This window comes from Dasypus novemcinctus, chromosome 21 (genome assembly GCF_030445035.2).
Source record: "Dasypus novemcinctus isolate mDasNov1 chromosome 21, mDasNov1.1.hap2, whole genome shotgun sequence".
NCBI lineage: Eukaryota > Metazoa > Chordata > Mammalia > Cingulata > Dasypodidae > Dasypus > Dasypus novemcinctus.
Window position 1 is genome coordinate 76799568 of NC_080693.1, and position 21526 is coordinate 76821093.

General features: G+C 50.0%; 1 protein-coding gene across 1 annotated transcript in view; it reads right to left on the reverse strand.

Annotated features, from left to right (window-relative positions):
- Window positions 1–7370: 7370 nt before the first annotated feature.
- Window positions 7371–21526, reverse strand: part of LOC101438891 (uncharacterized) — a 145986-nt gene continuing 131830 nt past the window's right edge. Inside the window, exon 4 of the mRNA XM_058285015.1 lies at window positions 7371–8552. Within this exon, the coding sequence (XP_058140998.1) occupies window positions 8444–8552 (109 nt within the window). The 3' untranslated portion in view covers window positions 7371–8443. The remainder of the gene's footprint in view (window positions 8553–21526) is intronic.

Genomic DNA, 21526 nt, shown 5'->3' on the forward strand with positions numbered 1-21526 from the left:
CAAACTCACACTTTACTGAAGTGTGCACTGGAAATAGTCACTGAGATTTGGGGGTGTTTTGTTATAGCAACCTACTGTGACTAATATTGTCTACATTCCAGGTCCCTCATGAAATGGCCATAACATAGAGAAAACAAAACACTGTACTTTTAGGGGCAGGAGCCTATTGAGTGTGCTCCACGGCAAGCTCCTGAATTTCTCTCACTCTGCCTTGGTTTTCTTATCTTTAAAAACACGGTCTCAATACTTTACAAAGTTGTGATTAGACTCAAGTGAGAGGCTTTGAAAAGTGTTTAAATCTGCAAAACACTGTAAACTATTGTACTTTCTTATTTCCCAAACTGTCTGATTTTTCTTGGCTAAATGTCATGTCATCTCTCTCCTGTATGGAACTGTTCCTGGTGATCAGAGGCCACAGATGACATCCACTTAGTCCAAACTCTGGTTCCATTTATATGTATGAGATAAGAAGAGAATGATCTTTCAGTACTTCTTATCTTCCCCCAAAAGGTGAAACTTTTGTCTACCTTGCTGGTCTCCCCTATTTTTATATGCTCCTCCCCCTGACAGGAGAAGCTAATCAGATAGCAAATGGGAACAGAATTTTCTCTTCCTGGGCCTGTTTGCTTCCAAGCTGAGCCCCTTCTACCTTTGTCTTCTGCCCCAGATGGTAAGTTCTTGAATCTAGGTCCACAAACTCGCAGCGGCAGGCCATCGGCTCACTGCTATCCCACACGCCTACCCATAACTGGCTGGGTGAGGTCGTATCAGGTGACGATCAGGTCTTAACCACCCAGACGCTCCTATAATACTACCCAGGGGTTGGCATTTGTGCTTGATGATTTTCCATGTGCTGGTCTAGTCTAAGCAGACTGTCCTTAGGATCCTCATGGCAGGGACCGTCTCACGTGCCACGGGCTTTTGGTTTGCATTTTTCCCTGTATTTCTCCCTATCAGACACTGTGAAAATCTTTAGGAATTTTTACTTAAACTTTTTTTAAAAAAAGATTTATTTATTTATTTCTCTCCCCTTCCCCCGTCCCAGTTGTCTCTTCCCTGTGTCTATTTGCTGCGTCTCCTTCCTGCTCCACTTCTGTTGTTGTCAGCAGCACGGGAATCTGTGTTTCTTTTTGTTGTGTCATCTTGTTTGTCGGCTCTCCGTGTGTGCGGCAACATTCCTGGGCAGGCTGCACTTTCTTTTCGCGATGGATGGCTCTCCTTACAGGGCGCACTCCTTGTGCGTGGGGCTCCCCTATGCAGGGGACACCCCTGTGTGGCAGGGCACTCCTTGTGCACATCAGCACTGTGCATGGGCCAGCTGCACACGGGTCAAGGAGGCCCGGGGTTTGAACCGCGGACCTCCCATGTGGTAGATGGATGCCCTAAGCACTGGGCCAAATCCGCCACCTGCTTAAACTTTTGAGCTTAAATTTCCCTTTTCTACCTTAAAAAGGAAACTAGTTCTCACGTAACTGGCAAAAACAAAACATGTTCTATTTTAAAGAAAGTTTCTGCAGAGAAACCAACCAACCAACCAACAAACAAACAAAAATTTCTCCACTGTTCAGAGAGCATTTAATTGATTAGGAGTGGGCAAAAAAGAACAGGCAGATTTGGCAACACTCACAGTAATAGGCCATTAACAGGTTGAGTCAATTCAGTCCCTTTCCTTATATATCTACCATGTAAAATCCACCATGCTCCCTGCTCCAACCTCAAGAGCTTTGGATTTGAGGCTATTGAGGAAGCTGGACTTGAATCCAAGGTCTCACATACAAGACATGGTCAAATCAATTGATCCCTGTGAATCTAGATTTTCTGAGGATTAAATGAGGGAGTAGGTGAAATGCTAATCACGGTAGGTACCACACGATCCTGATCCTTATTGGGAACTTGAAGGAAGAATTTTAGTGAGTAAGGAAAAGATCCAAGTCCTTTCTGCTCTTACGGATGACTGCATGAGGGAGAGAGTGTGTTGGGGAGAAGGGGACAGTTAAAGCAAGTTCAGTATGAGCACAAGAAATGAGGTATCAAATTGCTAGGGCCAAGAAGGAACCAATGTTCTTTGAGTACCTATCCTATGCCAGATGCTTCAAGAGAATATAGGGAGTTCACAACTGCTTGAGGGGAGGGGAGAGGGGAGCCACGAGGAGCACCTGGTGGCCCACTCTCCTGTGCCACCACACCATGGGCAATGTCTGTTCCCAGGCAAGACACAGCCCCGGACAGGGAAAACAATGAACAGAACAATAAGTTCTCCGGGCCCTACCCGCCCCCTCCCAAAACCCAGACCTGAGTGAGTTATCAGAAACGGTGGCCCATGGGGTGGGGCAGGGGGCACAGTGTAAAAGGAAAAGGAGGAGATAGAAAATAAATTTTTTCAAAACCCTTCAACAGAAATCAATAACCCTGAGTACATGGCGATCAGCACCGGGCGGCCAGCAAAAGCCAAGAGACGGGTCCCAAGACGGTTCAGCCTGAGACTTAATATTTGCCTTTCACTAAGCAAACTAATAAATCCCCTACAGTTTGAGCCACGCAGAGCTCCCCGATTTTATTTATTGGTCACAACTGTAGCAGGGTTTTTTATTTCCTTCCCAGTTACCCCGAGTAAATAGCAGTCCCCCCTCCACACCCTCCTGCCATCCATCCGTATGTCTATTTGCCTTTTCCCTCAACAAACTCATGTTCAGTGCCACCGACAACCAGTGCAAACAGCTTTGAAGTATTCTTTGGTAATGAACTTCCCGGGCACGTCCTGTTTTCGACCTGTGCAGCCAAAGACCAAAGGACTACTGGTAGGAGAAGGTGTCAGGTACCAGCTGGGCTAGGTGAGGCTTAGAACTTGAGACGCGGACGGGACCTGAGAGCATCAAGACCAACCCTGCTCCCGCTTGCACTGTACAGATGAAAAAGGTGAGTCTTGTAGGAGAGACTTGAGTGACTTATACACGGCCACTTCCAAGACTACCCTTATGCCTTGTACACCACAGCGTCCTTAGCAGCTGGACTCACTTTACCATCAGAAGCTCTTCTCTCTCAATCAAGACAACTCTTTTTCCCAAATGGTTCCAGAACCATATGAAGAGGATAAAAGTTTTTCTGTAGGTCGTTTCATAACATGGTAAAATCTTACAGGGAAGCGTGACAAAACCTTGGCGGGGCGGGGGGGGGGGGGTGGCCCATGTGAGGTCAGAGATAGAAAGCGCTTCAAGAATTATGTGGTCCACACATAGTAAGCACAGATGTCATCTTGTTTGAAAGCTATTGTCTCGGAATCTGTACATCAGTTTCAGGAAATATGATATGAACAAATTAAAAGATTATTGCTGTGGAAGGGAAAAGGTTTTATGGTGAATCTGGGGAAGTACTGTATATTGTATATATGAATTTCAGTGATCTAAGACTCTTGTGAAGCTGACATTATGTTGGGATTCACTTTACAGGAAGTTTTGGATCACAGAGTGGTTCAACAATGGCAGCGGAGGAATACTGATATAGGATGTTATTGACAGGATATATATGGTTGACAGGGAGTTATACAGGGCATATGCCCAGGGTATATAGTAATATCTAGATATACTCATAGTGGAAACAATTAAAAACAACAGCTGGGGGGGTACTGGGCCCCTGGCCGGGGGGTCACTGTTGTGGACCCTGGGGGAGTAGCGGCAGTCCCCCAGGTGCAACGGCAAGAACCAGGAAGGAAGGAGGGCCCAACAGTGGGCTCCTGATACTTATGGCTATGCTTTTGAACCTATACATCTGCAATAAGAACAAGGCCTAGAGTAGCACTGTGCCTGGGAGTTTCCTCCTGACAGCCTTCATGTTACTCAAATGTGGCCACTCTCACAGCCAAACTCAGCATGTAGATGCAGTGCATTCCCCCCAGTGTGGGACATGACACCCGAGGATGAGCCTCCCTGGCACCGAGGGATCACTACCATATACCAGCTGAAGATGCAACTAGAAAAGGACCTTGAATTAAAGGTTCAACACGGATCAGCAGAATATCCCTGTCTACATATAATAACATGACTTCAAAATGCTGTTTGACCTAATGTAAGGGGGAAATGGAAAGGAGAAATGAGAATATAAGGCTATGAGTCTCTAAAAAAGAATCTGGAGGTTGTCAGAAGGAATTCCCTTATGCACAACTGAGCAGAGTCTGAGAGACAGATAAAGTAGATACAACCCCAGGTATTGGTTCTTTTGAGGAATAAAGAGACCCACGGGTTCTATGGTCATGGCAGATGGGGTTCACTGCCATGGCAGATGGCCCTTCTTTGGAGCTGGTGTTTCTGCGTGATGGAGTTGGACTCAGAGGGGATCTCTTTTCACAAGACTTGCATGCTATTTTATTGGAATTGTAGTTGGTGCTGGGGTTTTAGATATATTTAGGGGATTTGAATCTCTGGACTGATAATATGACACCCAGGCCCAGAGCCTCAACAGACTTCAGCTCCTACACTTTGATTTATTGGACTTACCCCACTCAGCTAACATCGAGTTGAAGAAGGTCAACCACCACACCATGGAGCCTAGAGTGTCTACAACTGAAAGCAGGAGGAGTGCATCCAGTATCCACGTGGAATCTAAGCCCCTACTTGACATAGGTGTGCAATGGACACAACCAATCCAATGTCCACAGAGAAAATGTGGAATGGGTGTGGGAAGGGTAGCCATGGTGGCTGCTGGGTTTGGGGAATGGGAGGAAGAGATGAGATGTGGAGGCGTTTTCGGGACGAGGAGATGTCCTGGGTGGTGCTTCACGGACAATTACAGGACATTGTAGAGCCCCCCAGGGCCCACTGGATGGAACGTGGGAGAGTGTGGGCTATGATGTGGACCATTGACTATGGGGTGCAGTGATGCTCAGAGATGTACTTACCAGGTGCAATGGATGTGTCACGATGATGGGATAGAGTGTTGCTTTGGGGGAGTGGGGGGTGGGGGCGGTGGGGTTGAATGGGACCTCATATTTTTTTAATGTAATTTTTAAAAATAAATAATTAATTAAAAAAAAAAAAAAAAGAATTATGTGGTCCAATCCCCTCATTTTACATGGAAGGAACGGAGGAGAGGGACTTACTGAGACAAAAGTCCGATCTCCGGGTCTCTACACGCCGTGTTTTTGGTTTTTGTTGTTGTTGTTGTTTTTAACTAACATAGGACACATTACCTGGATCTAAAAGTAGGAGGCTGACACATGTGATGCAAGGGCAAAATACGCTTGGCTCAAAATCTCATTAAGAAATTGACATCTTCGGCCACTTGGCGGCTCCTGCATGAACTGCTCTTTAAAATTCCACGTCTTCCGCATCAGGTTGAGTATCATTCTGCCTCCTCTCTGGCCCTCGTCCACTCAGCCAAAGAAGCTGCCTCCCTCAGGAAGGAACGATCCTTTTGACAGGGGCAGCCTGCATTTGTCAGAGGTGGAGCAGATGAGAGGGGTGTTTTCAATAGCTTCTCGCCCTGGGATGCTGGGATTCTATGTGAATGAAAAGGTAAGGGATGAGGGACAGGAGATGGTGGCCTGTGGCCCAACAGCAAGACTTCTCCTGGAACCAAAAACAAATGCATACGCAGGGCATAAATGAAACGAACATCCGATATGAGTTAAGCCTAGAAAAAAGAATAATGGCACCCGAGGCGCTGGAGTGGCATGGGTCCAGTGGCCGCGCAGGGAGCGAGCGTCAGACCAGGAGCAAAGGGGAGGTGCATGGACCATCCAATTCTTACACACGAGGAGTGAGAGCATAGCTGCTTGCATGCTCGTCTCCATGCTAGCCTGTAATTACCGCCCTGTGGCCACGCCACGAAAGATGAGTGGGAAGGACTGTTCCAGCACTGCAGATGCTCACGTTGCTCTTTCAGCAGGAAAGATGGAGGTTGGCTCCCTTGACAAGCAGCGACAACTCTAGGACGGCATGTGATCCTGAAAGCCGGGCTTTGACTAACCTGCAACGGAACCTGTAATTTGCTTTCAGATTGTTCTTACTTGTCATGAACACCAGAAATTGGACTGGCAGGACTCTCCCCTCCTCCACCCGCCTCTGCAACCGTGGGCCAAGTTCCGCTCCCTTATCCCAGATTAAAGTCAGTGTCTGGAAAGGTAGGAAGGAGCTTGGAGGTCTCATTCAATGCTATCGATGTTGAACTCAAAGGTTATCGAGGAGGCTTTAAAGAGAAAGTACATATTTAGGTCTACTTGACACGCCCTTGATATTTTAAAGGATCCTGGAGTTCAAAGGAATTTCAGGAAGTCCTCCAACCAACTCCTTTTGCTCTCCAGACAACACTGTCCCCAAGACTTTAGCCCTTCTTAGCCTCTACCTAGCAAAGAAGGAGAATTTTGTTCTTGGCTCATTATTGGCACACACATACAGGCTCCCATAATTTTCATAGTCTATTTTCTCCTATTCCCAATGGCTGTGCTGATTTTTGTTTCTTAATTAGCCATTTTGTTCTTTCATTAGTAAGAAAGATTATTTTCACTTGTATAAGATGGTACTGGAGAAGAATCCCAGATACTGTGAATGCCTGCCACTCTTCTAGAGGAGGGTTCTTTATGTCCAAGTGTTTATTTGCTACCATGTAATTCTACCATGCTAGAGACAAGTGATTTGATCAGGAGTTGGGGCCTAACCCAATGACATCCCTCTGTAGGCTACCCAGTGGCCAAGTAAGTAGCCAGATACCAGAGCTCTGATAGGAAAATGGCCAGCTCAATCAAGAGCACGAGTTGTCTACAGCAGGTAAATTAGAAGCAGAGGCAGCAGCATCGAGTTACCTTGTCGGGTGACCAGTTGTCCTGGTTTGCCCAGGGCCTGTACTGGCTTTAGCTCTCAAAGTCCTGAGAAACCCTTTAGGCATGGGCAAGCCAGGAGTGTCGGTCAACCTCATCTCACAGCTATAGCAGAATTCTAGAGATGGCAGATCCTACTGCTGAGCAGAGGATAAAGATGCCTGTGATATTATAGTTCTTATTATCCCTGGAAAAATGTCTTTAGCTATGGGGCACCTTGAATGGATTTTGGCTTCTTGAAAAGGCCTAACTGGGCATCTGCTGGACTGTTTCTTGTCTACTTCCACTGTAACTATAGCATAAGGCAACTTTTTTTGAGGTAGTGTGTGTCTCTGCTCTTTGAAATTTGAAGGACTCTAACTAGTAGGATTGTGACTGCATTTCAAGAAAGAGAGGTAAAAGCCTCACAAACAATCATAAAATTTCATTAGCACTCAACATCCTCAAGAGGTTCTCCTCAACCATCTTGTGGTGACTCTGAGATTCCAACAAGGACTCCACCATTTTGCTTAAAAGACGCTAACGTCACTGAATGGCCATACAAACACATCATACACAGTACTGGGAAGCTGTATACATCTAGCTTTAATTCTTTTTACAACAGTGCCATCCATTAATTTTGGAAACAAGAAAGTACAAGCATCTTGGGTGCTGAATTTTGGACAAGGTTGAACCATGATAGATATCTGGGAAATGTTCCTCGCCTTGCATACAGTAGCTATAGAGGGAAGGGAACAAAAGGGATTTATGTTTTGGGGGGCCAAATTGTCAGGTGTATATGTCATCAGCACACACTGGGCAAGGGAGCCCTTGATAGGCACTACCAACCCTGCTGCTAGTTATATAGTTTATAACTAAGCACTCTGATCTGGCATGGACCCCAACTGCGACCTGAGAGAAGAGGATCTTCACAGTTGACTGTCTATCTGAGTCATAGAAGATAGCTAGACTGAACAACAGTGTTCGTTTTGGCCTTTCTAGACGTACAACTGGGCTTGATCCAAACAAAGAAATCTGAGCATGGAGAACAGTAGCATCCATCATCTAAGTCCCCTGCTGAAGCCTTCTCCAGCAGACCTACACGTGACAGCCCAGAGGACCTTCACGCAGATTCACACATCACTCGGGAACCCACAGGGCCTAATCCCAAATAAGTGAGAAGGGATAGCTCTGCCAAGGCCGCTTGCATAGCAACGCATAAATGCTGGCCTCTTTAGAAGGACCAGGAACAAAAATCAAGATCCTATTGGACTGAAGTGTAGTTACCTATTCACCCACATATCCAGTTGGAAGATAACAGGGCAAACAACTACTGCTAAGTCCTAAGGCCCAGCAGATGACATGGAAGGGGGGGGGCAAGAAAGGGTGTGACAGAAAGCTCTCTGGTTCCCAGGGACTGAGGCAGACTCGCCTGAGCAGGCAGCAGTAGGGGAAATGCTTTCCATAAGAAAGAAGGACAACTGGAGAAATGGCATCTTCTCCAATGTCGTTTCCAGTAATGATCTCCCTGTTCTGTTCGTGCAGGGCAACCAGCAGTCCATTCCTCAGGGTGGGGCCCCACTTTCTCCACAAAAGTCCTCTCAAATCCAGCAGTTCCTTTATTCTCCAAAATAAGAGTTCTCAACCAAATCCAAATCACTTCTCAAGAGGTGGTCCAGCCTTAGGCAGGTTCTTCTGGTGTGGCTTTAGGAAGCTTCCTGGAAGGTGAGGAAGAGCCATCTTCAGGCAGTTCTCCTTTCCAGGCCTGTTGACAAAAGAAAAGCACAAGAGTTAGATTCGGGCTTCTCTTTCAATCAGTGTCTTCAGAGGTCAGCTCGCATTTTTGTTCACAGTCTTTTAGCCCATGTCCTAGGTATTGGAAAGGACATGCATTTCGCTAAACAGTGCTTTAGCTATTAACAAAAAGAAGAAAAGAACAAGGTCTGTTTATACCTCTGCAGGAACGCTTCATATACTGAATCATCACTGGGAACCTTCCCAGACAAATCCCACCACTACACCAAAACTTATTTTGTTTTTAAATGCCACTGGCTACAGCCAGTCCCAAGGAAGTGCGAAGTGCTGCTTCTTAGCCCCTCCTTATTATTTCTCTGAGATATTGCAGGGGGAGGGGGAGGTGTTAAATGGCCCACTTTACAGATGAGAAAATCGAGGCACAGAGTTGCCAGTGTTCTCAGGCTACGGGCAACAAGAGCCTGTCCTCTGAACCTAATGTATGTTCTATCTGAATCTTCTCTCTGCTTTCACCAGTCCCGTAACAACTAATAAGGAAACTTTCCAGGGTGGATGAGGGTCACCCAGCGGAAGTGGGGATACTCTGTTAGACACTGCTCTATTTCCCCAATGCCGGGAGCAAATAACTAAGATGCACGTGGACTCCTCATACTTTCCTCCCTTCCTGGCGCCCTCATATAAACCCTCCTTTCTGGGCAACCAATAGACTTGGTTCCACTAACTATCCTCAGGGGACTCTCCCTTTTTTGAATCCATCAGTCCAACCCATGCAAGTAAGAGGCCTATTCATGGATTTGGGTCCTCTGAAGCAGGCTGTTCTCGGGGTCTCGGATTCTAGCAGTCACCGTAACTCACAAGGAACAATCTGGGCTGCTGCAAATACATGCACCCACAAGTCCCGTAGGAGCGCAGAGGCCCTGGATACCGAAATAAACAGGACAGGCCAACGCCGCAGGTGTGGACCACAGAGAGGTAAGACGGCGCTGAGCAGGTGTTTCTGCATGAGCGCCAGGCCAGGAGCGGCAGCACCTGGTGGGGAAAACCGATGGGCCTCTGTCCTCTACAGCGCGGCCTGGAGTTAGGGCACTCTCTTTCCTGTGGGCCTGGTCTCTACCCTTGGCAGGGATGTGCACAGCTGCCAGGAAACCCAGAGAGGAGGGAACGGGTTGTCAGAGAGGACAGGACCGTCACGGTGAGGGCCTAGGGGAAAGGGGAGAAAGTCTGCATTGAAGTCACCTAAAAAGAAGAGGCTAGTCAACATGCAGACCCAGAGGCACGGGGCCTGCAGGGAGCTGCCTGCTAGGGGGCAGCAGGACCGTCTGCACCAGGGCTGCCCTGGCCCTCTGGACACTCCCTTTCATTTGGACCTGAAAACACCCCAATTAGACCCAGGCTCTGCTAGCCCTCCTCCGGTTTCTTTCCCCTCCCGGGCAGCAGTCCTCTGGGCTTTCTCCGAGGAGGCCACGAGAAGTCTTGTCCCCCAGGAGACGCACGCAGCTGGCAAGTTCCTTGGCAGCAACCTGATGAATCACACAGGGACTTCCTTCTTGTTGCCTGGCAACCGCACGCACTTGGCAGTGGGGCATTGAACACAGAGGGTGGGGAATGTTGTGAGGGTTTTGCAAAATAAAATAAAAAGCAAAGTATACGACATCCCTAGACTCTCCTCCCAGCACCGACAGGAGGTGGGGAAAAGGCGAGGGAAACCCAGGGAGGGACACAACTAGTCTCCGCAGACATCCCAAGCTCCCAGCCCCAGCAGCATTCTAGGTGCAGCATTGGCATCTGGTAAAGGCTTGTCTCTATGTGCCCAGGAAGAGGCCACGGAAGGCTCCACAGCTGGAATACACAAGGAGGGCAGGAAGACTGCCTAGAAGCAGAGCACGGAGGATTTGGGAGTCCTGCCACACACCTGCCATTCTGCCGTGTATGCCTCTGCCTGGGTGACCAATCTACATGTTACGTCACTCTGGCTGAGGGGGTACAGCCACCTTGGGGACAGGATCTCCCCCTCGCCATCCTTTCTGCTGGCATGTTTTCGTGCCTGTTGCCATGGTCCCCGAGAGCCGATGAGACCAGCCTTCCAACACACCAGGCTTGCACTTCAGCCCTCGTCTGCAGCCTCATTTAAAACTCCCAGTGGGAAAGGGCAGTGTATGTCGGTCCTCTACTTGGACCAGCCCACAGAGGAAAAGCTGGGGATGGAGAAGGGAATTTAGGGCAAGAACTTAAACAAGAAGTGCTCTCTAGTAGGCTAATAATTGCCACAGAGATAGCCACCTCCTAGTCCCCAAGACATATGGCCAAAGAGACTGCAGATGTGATTCCTTTAAGGATACTGACATGGGGTGGTTCTCCTGAGGTACCCGGGAGGGCCTCATGGAATCACAAGTGTCCTTCAAAGAGAGAGGCTGGGAAACTGACTTTGGCCCAGTAGTTAGGGCGTCCGTCTACCATATGGGAGGTCCGTGGTTCAAGCCCCGGGCCTCCTTGACCCGTGTGGAGCTGGCCCATGCGCAGTGCTGATGCGCGCAAGGAGTGCCGTGCTACACAGGGGTGTCCCCCGCGTAGGGGAGCCCCACGCGCAAGGAGTGCACCCATAAGGAGAGCCGCCCAGCGCGAAGGAGGGAGCAGCCTGCCAAGGAATGGCGCCGCCCACACTTCCTGTGCCGCTGACGACAACAGAAGCGGACAAAGAAACAAGACGCAGCAAAAAGACACAGAAAACAGACAACCGGGGAAGGGGAGGGGAATTAAATAAATAAAAATAAATCTTTAAAAAAAAAAAACAAAAAAAACAAAACAAAGAGAGAGGCCGAGGGAGATTTGACACAGAAGAGGTGGGGGGAGAGGTGATGGCAGAAGCAAGAAGTGGAGGGATACGAGGAAGAGGTCATGAGCCAAGGAAAGGAGATGGCCTTCAGAGGTTAGAAAAGGCAGGGAAACGGGTTCTCCACCGGAGCCTCCAGGAGGAACCAGACCTGCCGACACCTTGACCTCAGTCCAGGGGAACTGATTTTGGACTGCGGTCCTCCAGAACCATAAGAAAATTAATTTGTGTTGCTTTAAGCTACTAAGCATGTGGTCATTTGTTAGGGCAGCCATCAGAAATCAACACTGTGTCAAACGTGGGCATCTTACGTCTCCAGTTCCCATAGCTCTAAAGACGAGGGTATCACAGAAGGATGTGGGCAACAAGGGAACAGGGCTGGTCAGAAGGGGTGGTCCAGAATTCATCTTAGCAGGAAAGGTCTAACACACACAGGAGAAAAAGGTGTCTGAGAGAAACTGAGGCAGCGGGTTCTCAAGTTATACCATTTGCTGTGACTTGGGCAGGTGGCTTAATCTCAGTAAGTCTCAATTTCAAAATCTGCAAGATAGAGATAATATTATTATCCATCTTGCAAAGCTCTTAGGATTAAGTGAGACAGGGCAAAAAATAAAAAAATAAAAAAATAAAAAAGCACCTGGTGCATGGTACATATCAAATAAATGATAACTGTTAAGAAAGATTAGGCATGTGCATGTGAGGCAGAAGTTGTTAGTTGCCCAATCCAAAATCTAGTCTCCCCTTTCTACTTAGTATTACAACTCTGACTTGAGGCTAGCACATTGCCGCCCAGAATAAAAAGAGTACATTTCCTAGCCTTCCTTGCAGCTAGATATGGCCATGACCACGTGATTAAGGTGTGGCCAGTGAGATGGGAGCAGATGTGTTGTGGGACTTCCAGAGACATTGCTCGACAGGCCCTGGAAGGAGCCCAATTTTTATCTTCCTGCCTTTAGCATCCTCTGCTTGCAATGAAGACATGAAGGCTGGAGTTCCAGCAGCCATCTTGGTCTATGAGGGGCCCTTGAAAATGGAAGCTGTGCACAAAGATGGTCTAACAAGAAGATGGAAGTTGGGTCTCTGATGACTGCAGAGCTACCATGCTGGCCTTGGATGGCCTTCCTCTGGACATCCGTTATGTGTAAGAGAGATATTCTGTCTTGTTAAGTCACCATTTTAGAGTTTTCTAGTCATCATAACTAATGCACTAGACACTGAGGAAGGAGAATCCAAAATCATTCTAGAGCAATGATTCTCAAAGTATGGCCTCTGGACCATCAGGGGGAACTTGTTGGAGACACAAATTCTCAGGCCCCACCCCGTACTGACTGCACCAAAAATTCTGGGGTGGAGCCCCAGCAATTTGTGTTTTAACAAGCTCTTCTGGTAACTCTGCTGCACACTCAAGCATGAGAACCACTGTTCTAGAGCAAGGTTTCTCAACCTCCTGCACTATTGAACTTTTGGGCTGGGCCGTTCTTGGTTATGAGGGACTATCCTGTGCATTATAGGATGTTTAGCAGTACCCCTGGCCTGTAGCCACCAGAGGCCAGTTGTACCAGCCATGACAATCAAAAATGTCTCACCTAAAAATGTCGGGGGTAGGGGAGCAAAACTTCCCCCAGTTAAGAACAATTAATCTAGAGCAGTAGTTCTTGATATTGGTGGCATACTAAAATCACCTGGGGGGCCTTTTAAAATTCCAAGGCCTAGGCTTCCCACCAGCCTGGTAGGTGAGAACTTCTGAGGGTGGGACCAATGTCCCAGTAGCTTGTAAAGCTCCCCAGGTGATGCCAGTGTGAAATCAATGTTAAGAACCATTGCAGCGGGTCAGCAGCCCCAGGAGAGAGTGTTTGCTCCACGTTGGGTGAAGAGAGCTCACCTGGATTCTGTACCTGTTTCCGAAAAGGACCCAAGACACTCCCAAGCAAAAGCTGTCAAGAGAGTGGCTGGGGATAGATTTGAAATGAAGGTCCTGGCTTCCAAGTGGGGTGACTAGATAGGGTGGAATTCCTAGCAGCTGTGTCACCTCGTTTCCCAGAAGAACAGGGTGCACCCTTCCAGGCTCTCAGATGAACCACCACGGAAGCCTCAGTTTCCTCCCCTAATAAACACAGCCTACAACGAGCCAGCTCCCACGAAGTGCTAGAAACATGAGCTCACCCCACAAAAGGACTGTCTTAATAAAGATGGTGATAAGTCAGTGGGGCCAGGTTAGAGATAGGGCACCTCCATTTTCCTTCCAATTGGTAAAGGTCCTGGAACTGAAACCAGAATCATCTCCCAATAACCCACTCTGAGCGAGCAGTGATTTCACACACATTTAATGTGGTCCTGCAAATAAGCTTGGCCGGGGGTCCGTAACTGAGCTGTGGTGGAGGCAAGAAAGAATAAAATGAGAAATCGGCAACAAAGAAAGAAAGAGAGATGACAGGTTGATAGGTTAACGCTCTGACTCCTTAAAACAAAAGATTAAATCTTTTGTAAATTCGTTCTGCAGCTGGGACTGTCTTTTTCCTTCCTTATTCTATTCCCAGCCTGGCCTGCTAAAATGCTGAGCCAGGCTCGTGCTTGTTTCCCTTGGCCAAAATCATGAAGTCCAGAGTATCATCAGGGGAGACGGTGGGGAAGGTGGAAGAAAGGAAGAGGAAGAGAGAGAAGAAAGAGGCGAGGAGAAGAAAGAGGGAACTGGAGGACAATGAGCTATGGGGAGAAGGAGAGCAAGGAGGAAGCTTCCAGTGCTCTTACAATCTTAGGTTAACCAAGTCACTGCAGCACCAGAATGAAATGGTTCCCCAACCATTAACCTTGGCCCCTACCCATTTCTGCACTACCTGGCTACCCAAATGAAAGACAAGAGAATGGGTATTGTGTTTGTAAACCGTTTGGAAAAACCAACTCCCAGAGGGTCTCCAGGAGGCTAAGGCACAGAGGGATGGGGTCTGCCAGTATGTACCCATTCTTTCCTAGAGTTTCTGCCTTCTCGTCTTTAGTCTATTTAATGCAACTGATTGGAATAAAGTAGAAGAAATCAGTTGGGCTGTCTGAGTGGTACCAGAGAGGCAAGGAACCCAGGTCCCTTTCCAAGTCTCTGTCTGTTACCAGGCATTTTTAATAGGTTACTGTTTGCAACGAGTTTGTCCAAAAACTGTAGGATATTGTTTCTGGCCTTGGCCATTTCTAATAGCCCTACCTTCCTTTCCCTGCCTTACCCCTCTTTTCCCACCAAGTCAAAATCTCTCTCCCCCTTGACTAAAATCCCTGGGTTCTCCCCAGCCTGTAAACCTCTTGTGCAAATGTCCTGACTCTTGCAAATGTGTTGAAAAATAAATCTTAGAAAGCTTCCAGATGTTTCTTCTCTGCTCCAGTCTCTAGAGACCAGTTCTTGATGCACAGCATCCTGACTACCCAGATAAAATAGGAGGCAACCAGGAGGGACCGCCTAGGGGCAAGTGGGAAGATGACCTTTTCTCCAAGTCCACACCCTAGCCAGTTCACCCATGAACTACTTCATGCCAAAGACTTAGCCTTCCCCTTTATTCTTCAATTACCTCCCACACCCCATTTCTCCCACTTTTATAGGTACACACACATCCCTGGACTTTTTCCCACATAACACAAAAGCTCTCAACAGATTACAAAGGAACAAGTCTGAGATTCCCAAATCCTAAGCTTTCAGCCTTTGTCTGCTCTAAATGCCCACCTCATCTGTCCTTTAAAAATCTTCTTATACCAAACACCTTTGGGACCTAGAGTCAGGACAAAACGACTCAGGATGTTACATTCCCACTTGCAGGGCTACATCTTGGGAGCTGGACAGCCAGGACAAGGGAAGGGAGTTCATGACTTGTCAAGGAGGCCCCCCAGGGGCTGGTGGCCTCTGAGTTGGAGGAAGGTAATTGCCAACGGGCAGGTTTGTGCACACACAGCCACCCACACCCCCTTCCCAACATGCACACACCCGAGGGCCCAGGATTCTTTGCACAAGGTGACGCCTGATCCCTTTGATGCCTGCCGGGTGTGTTCCTATTGGGCGAAAACCAGACCTCAATAAAACTCGGCATTATCAAGGGGCCGGTGGTTTGCGATTGCACCAGCCTGTTATCTCTGTGGCCCTGGGTGGGGCGCCTTTGCGGTTCTCTGTTGAAAAGCATTCACTTATAAGTAGATCAAAGACCCTCCCGAACCCATGGCCCTGGATCCCCGGTTTCTCCCCAGCGACTGTTCCCGAAGATGGACTTTGAAGATAACAGGCACCGCAGCCCGGGACTCCTGTCCTTCATCATGCAATCTGTCCCTCAGGGGCCCCCAACAGCCAATCCCAAGGCCCTTCCTCTTCCCCTTCGTCAGATGGCCCATTTAACAATGGGGCGGGGGTGGGGGGCTGAGCAGGGGACGGGGCTGGGCCAAACAGAGCGCTGGTGCAGTGAGAACAATGAGGAGCCAGGGGCAGAGACTCAGGCTCACCGCAGCCACCAGGAGCTCCTCTGCCCCTGTGCCCAGCTGACTGGGGGCCACCAGTCCCTGGGGACAGAGCAGGACCTCAGAGTGGTCTGGATCGGGTCACCACAGAAGATTGCACGTTGAGAGGGGAGAGAAGGAGCATGTGCACCCACAGGCTGTGGGTGCTGGCAGGCTTTGAGTGCCCTAACTCTCCCTGAGTCCCTTGGTGTGTGTTTGTCATCACCAGCTGTCGGCCCAAAGCACCAGCCACATTTTCCTTCTTTGCATTGACAACACCAAGCTTAATGGCTGACACCAAAGAGGCATATGAATGTATGAATGAACAAATGAATGAATGCATCACTGGCAACAAGATAGTTATCTTTCAAGTATGGGTGTGATGCAGTGCTGAGATCAGAGCACATTCATGCCTGCCAAGGGGAAAACACTCCCAGTAGCCTGTGTCATGGGAAACACCTGACGTGAGGTCAGCTCGGGGCTCAGATCCTGGATCAGCCTCCTATTAGCTGTGGGATCCTGGGCAAGTTACCTCAATTCTCTTTAACCAGTCTGAAAAATGGGAATAATGAGTGCCTACCCCATCACAGGTAGTGGGGACTGAGCTAAATACTAAAGATGCCATAAGCAGTACTTGTCATTATTACTGTATTTCCCTAAAGCACTATCTCCATTAAAAAAAAAAAAAAGGCAGCACACTACCAAGGGAGGAAGGACACGAAGCCACTTCCATGGTTACTTGCCTGGTACAGATCATGCCTAAGAAGTATGTAAACGTCTAAGCCCATCCTCTACTCCTCCAGGATTTCTTATTTAACCAATACGATTGTTGTATTTGGACTGGAGATGTATACAGGTGACAAAGCCCACCCCATGGAGACACCATGAAGCAGCAAAGCCACCCTGGGGGAAGAGCTGGCCACACTCTATTGCAAGCAGCTGAGAAAAATCTGAACATTAGCTTTGCTCTGATTTGACTTTGAAAGGCACAGTTGTCCTCTGCAATTCGGCTCGGATCTTTCCCTGTTTCTTTCATCTTTCTCACTTGCATGCTCTTCCTGAGCCCCTGGTTTGCCTGCTCTCCTTGGAGACACGACAGCCTAAGAAGGCAGGCTCGGCCAACCCAATGGGAAACGCTGCCGATCGGTGCCTGCTCTCATCTGCCCAGTCGCAGCCGGGTCCAGCCTGGCAGCTGGCTGCGTGTGCGCCAGCGTGCCCGGGGAAGCCTGGCCTCGGCACCGTCCTGGCGCAGCGGGGCCAGGCTGCCACCCAAGGCTGCAGCTGGGCTCTCAGAGGCACTGGGAGGTCAGGCAGCAAGCTCGCGGAGCAGGCCACCCACACGGCGCATCAGGGCTGCCGGACGGTCCCCCTGGGCCAGAGCCGCTCTGGCCCTCGGCCCTGCCGCGGAACTCCACCATATGGCCTCCTTCGGGAGGGGGGAGAGGAGGAAAAGAAAGAAGCCACAGGGCAAGAGAGGGCCACGCCTCCCTCGGCATGGTGGGGAGCCCTTCTTGGGCATGGAGGAGGGGTGGCCAGCATAGCCCCCAGCGGGTCAGGACAAGAGAGAGAGTGAATAATAATCGAGATGGGCAACAGGTAACAGCAATCTGCTTTCAGATGATCCGGGCAGGCATCTCTCCTGTGGCCCCCAGATGTGTTGATCTGAACTTCAAAACCTGAACTTTGGGCTACTTCACCCTTTTCTAATGAAAGACTCAAACTGGATTTTCATGTTTGCAGAGTGCTTTAACCAAAAGTGTAGGCAGCAGAGCGAAACAGGAAGAGAACGACCTCTCTCTTGTTCTCTCTCTTTTTCGCCCTTCCGCTCCCCCCCAAAAGTTGGGGGGAGAGGGAACAAACAAGATCTTGGCAGGCCTGGCCTCCCGGTCCCCTGGAGCCCGCCTGTGTTCTGGCGAAGGCCCCGGCTCTTTCCTTTGGCCCCACCGGCCCCAGGCCCCGTCCCTGCTGGGGGAGGGGGCCGGGGCCGAGGCTCTGGGAAAAGCGAGGCAAGAGGCAAAGAACAGATTCTCGGGCACAGCTGCCAAGAAAAGGGCCGTGATGCCTCATCTCGGAGAAGGCGGGCTCTCCCGGCTCCCTCAGCCTGCCGGGACTTGCTGGAAACCACAGCCGAGCTGGGAGAAGGCAGGGTGGACAGAGGAACCAGAATTCAAAGGGGCAGCCCGAGGATGAGGCCCCAGGGAAGGGAGAGGGGGAGGTTTCAGTGAATCATATAAATTAGAGACAGAGAGGATGTCAGGCCACCTTCATTTCCTTCCTCTCCTAATGGGAATTATCTCATTAGCCCCAAGCTTCCTAGAGGCGAACTTTAAATGATTCCTGTAATGGGGATTCCAATCTACAGTGCCCCCCCCCCCACGTCTGACTCCAAGCAGAACCGGAGAGGCTCTTAAAGGGACAGCAGCGAGGATGCCAGCGAAAGCGGCTCTGCAGCGAACACGTCCTCCAAATATTTCACACGGTGGAAGCACTGCCTTTTCACCCTAGATTTCCACCTGCAGGAATTCATTGTGTGAAATCAGTTGTGGATATTGTGATTGGTTGACTAATGCCCCCCAAAAGATACCCACGACCTAATCCCCAAACCTGCAAATTGTTCCTTAACAGGACAGAGGCCTTGCAGGGGTGACTAAGTGAAGGTTGTAGAGCTAGGAGATTCTCCTGGAGCATTGGGGTGAGTCCTGAATGTAATCACAAGTGTCCTCAGAAGAGGCAAACGGCCCAGAAGAGGAGAAAGCCACGTGACCACAGGGGCGGGACAGGAGGGCTGCGCCACCAGCCACGGAACGCAGCCACCACCAGCCACGGGAAGAGGCAGGAAGCGACGCTCCCTCCCCTTAGAGCCTCCAGAAGGCCTTAGCCCAGAGGAGCCACTTTAGACACCTGGCCTCCAGAAAAGTAAGAGAATCAATTGGCATTGTTTTAAGTCACCAAGTGTGTGGTGATTTGTCCTAATAGCTACAGGAAATGTGTGCTGACAAGAAGAAAGTTCTAGCTACTATTCCACAGCAAAAGACAAAAATTGGAAACACCAGAGAACCAGTCAATAAAACGGTGTCACAGTCCTGTCGTGAAATACTAAACAGCCATGAAAACGCTGAAGTAGTATTGAACACTAAAGGATCACCATTACATAACTGCACACGCATCCAAAGCATTTCCCTGCCCTACTGGGAAAGCTTCTAACAGTAAGCATCTTACAGCTCCTTCTGTCATTGCATGAACTATAAATTCATACGCAGAACAGTGCCAGGACTCAGGAGGGTGCCGTCCCTTCCTACGAATAGAGAGGCAAGGAACTGGGAGCCAGTTAGTCGACAGGATCAGAGTCAGGGGGTCCGAGCCTTCTGGGCTGTGAAGACTGCCAGGGCTCCTGCGACACCCCCAGCCTCGCCCCTGGCCCTGGGACCCACAGAGAACCTGCAGGCGCTCAGTCCTGCAGCCGACCCCAAAACCAGTGCAGCCCAATCTCCCTGGCCCTTGCCCTCAGCTCTGCCTCTCTCAGCCTCCCCCCAGAGCTTGCTCCTTCTGCCCCCAGTCCCTTACACTGTTCCTCGTGGCTGGACAGAGTCTTCAGGGCCCAGGGCTGTCATAGCAAACGATTGGGAACTGGGCGGCTCCAAACAACAGAACCCTTTCTCGCCCAGCTCAGGCAGCTGAGGTGTCAAGGTGTCATCAGCAGGGCTGGTTCCTCCTGGCGGCTCGAGGGCCCAGGCCCTCGCTCCCAGCTTCTGGTGGTCGCAGCCAGCCTTGCTGTGCCGTGGCTTGTAGACACGGCCTCCCGTCTCTGCCTCCATCTTGGCGCAGCCTCCCCTACGTCGCCCTTCATCCTCTCCTCATCTCACAGGGACACCCGTCGTTGGATTTAGGCCCGCTCTAAATCCAGGATGACTTCATTCCGAGGCCCCTAACGGGTGGTATCTGCAAAGACCCTCTTTCCCAGTGAGGTCGCGTTCTGACGTTCTGGGTAGACACGGACTTTTTTCCCCGCTCTCTCTAATTCAGTTCAATTTTCTACCAAGTCTCAGCAACTCTGCGAGGTCTTTTCTGATCCTTCTAGACCCCGGGGATCACTCGCTTTTTAGAATTTGGGGCGAGTCTACACCTCACAACTGAGCTCTGAAGCCCCTGATCACCGTGTAAGAGCCACAGAAGGGAGTGTGTCGCGGTAGAGGGAGGCTGCCTAGAGGAAAGGGCTTCTCACCCATCAGCATCGCCAGCGTGAGAGCGGGTGGCCTCGCGCGCGAGGACTGTCTGTTGTCAGAAATGTTCCAAGAAGAGAGCGCCTATCCGGAAAGACTTAGGGGCAAACCAGGTCTGGGTGGCAGGTGAAATTGGGGTGTCCAAAAAAGTTAAGATTTTATGAGGGCAAGAATGGCGTGTCAAACAGCGCCCAGTGCTGGGCCCTGAAAAAACACTAAAGAAGGGCTTGTTGCCCTAGCAAGGATGCTCCTTAAATATCGGCATCCCTCACTTCAGCGAACACGTGGAACTCTACCAGGCAAAATAAATCATGAAAAAGGGAATGCCAGAAAGTGGACTAGCTGTAGTCCAATAAATATTTATTGACCACCTCCTTGGCAGACTGCACTATGGGATAAAATCCGACACTCCTAGGCACTTCTCTCTTCTTTGATGGCAAGCAGGTGACAAACCAGGGAGACCCCTAAATCAGCCCCCCCCGTGGTTAGGCTGACTGTGAAGCAGACTCAGCGCCCCTGGAGTCCCCACACAGGTAAGTGGAGGGTCCCTGAGGTCTCTGCTCAGGAGAACCTAACAGACTGAACCTTGGGATCTGTTCTCGATCCTGCCCAGTGGATTAAGAAAGGAAGAGAAGGCAAGGAGCTCTTCCCTCCAGCAGCCCAAGGACAGGCTCTCTGTGAATACTGGAGCCCAGATGAAGCACACCCATCAGGCCGGTGAGGTATCAACCTCACAAAATCTTCAAGTCCCATGTGGGTCCCTGGAGAGTCACCCTCCCAGGGGAGCACAGACCGCAGGCCCTGCTTTGCTGCTCATCACCATCAGCACCCTGGTGCCTCAACCAATTTGGGTGGCCCTCATCAAGCCTCATCCTGTGCCCCAAGATCTCAGCTGGGCCTCCAGGGAGCAGGAAAGGAGTTGCTATTATTCCCTCTTCACAGATGGGGAAATAGTCTTGTCCGATGACTTGCTCGTAGCCGTGGAGGTAGTGAGCCCACGCCCAAGCCTTGGCCCGGTGGTCCGTCATAAGAACAGGCAAAGAAACAGCAGCCCCACTCTCCTGGACTGCAAACAAGTACCCTAGGGCTCTGGACGGCCATGGTGGGGGACTTCTCTTCCCTTTGGGCCTGGGGCTTCCTTTTTGGCCACCGGAGAACTTGACTTGCTAAAAACTCCTACCTCTTCCTGTTCAACCAGCCTTCCACGTGCTGCTTGACAGTTTGGAAGTGGAGGGGAGGTGGCAGGGGCTGCCCTGGCTTGTATGTGGACTGGGCCTCTGCCCAGCATGGTGAAGCATGCCCTCTAGGATCCTGGAGGAGAAGGCATGGAGAGAGGAAGAGGAGAACACGGAGCTGGTTTGGACTCTCAGCTCAACTCGCCAGACCCAGATTCCCACGCTGCCCTGCAGAGGCCTGACGAGCCTGGTGCTCTAATTCACCAAGCAGCCTCGGGGGGGTGGCTGGGTGACTTCA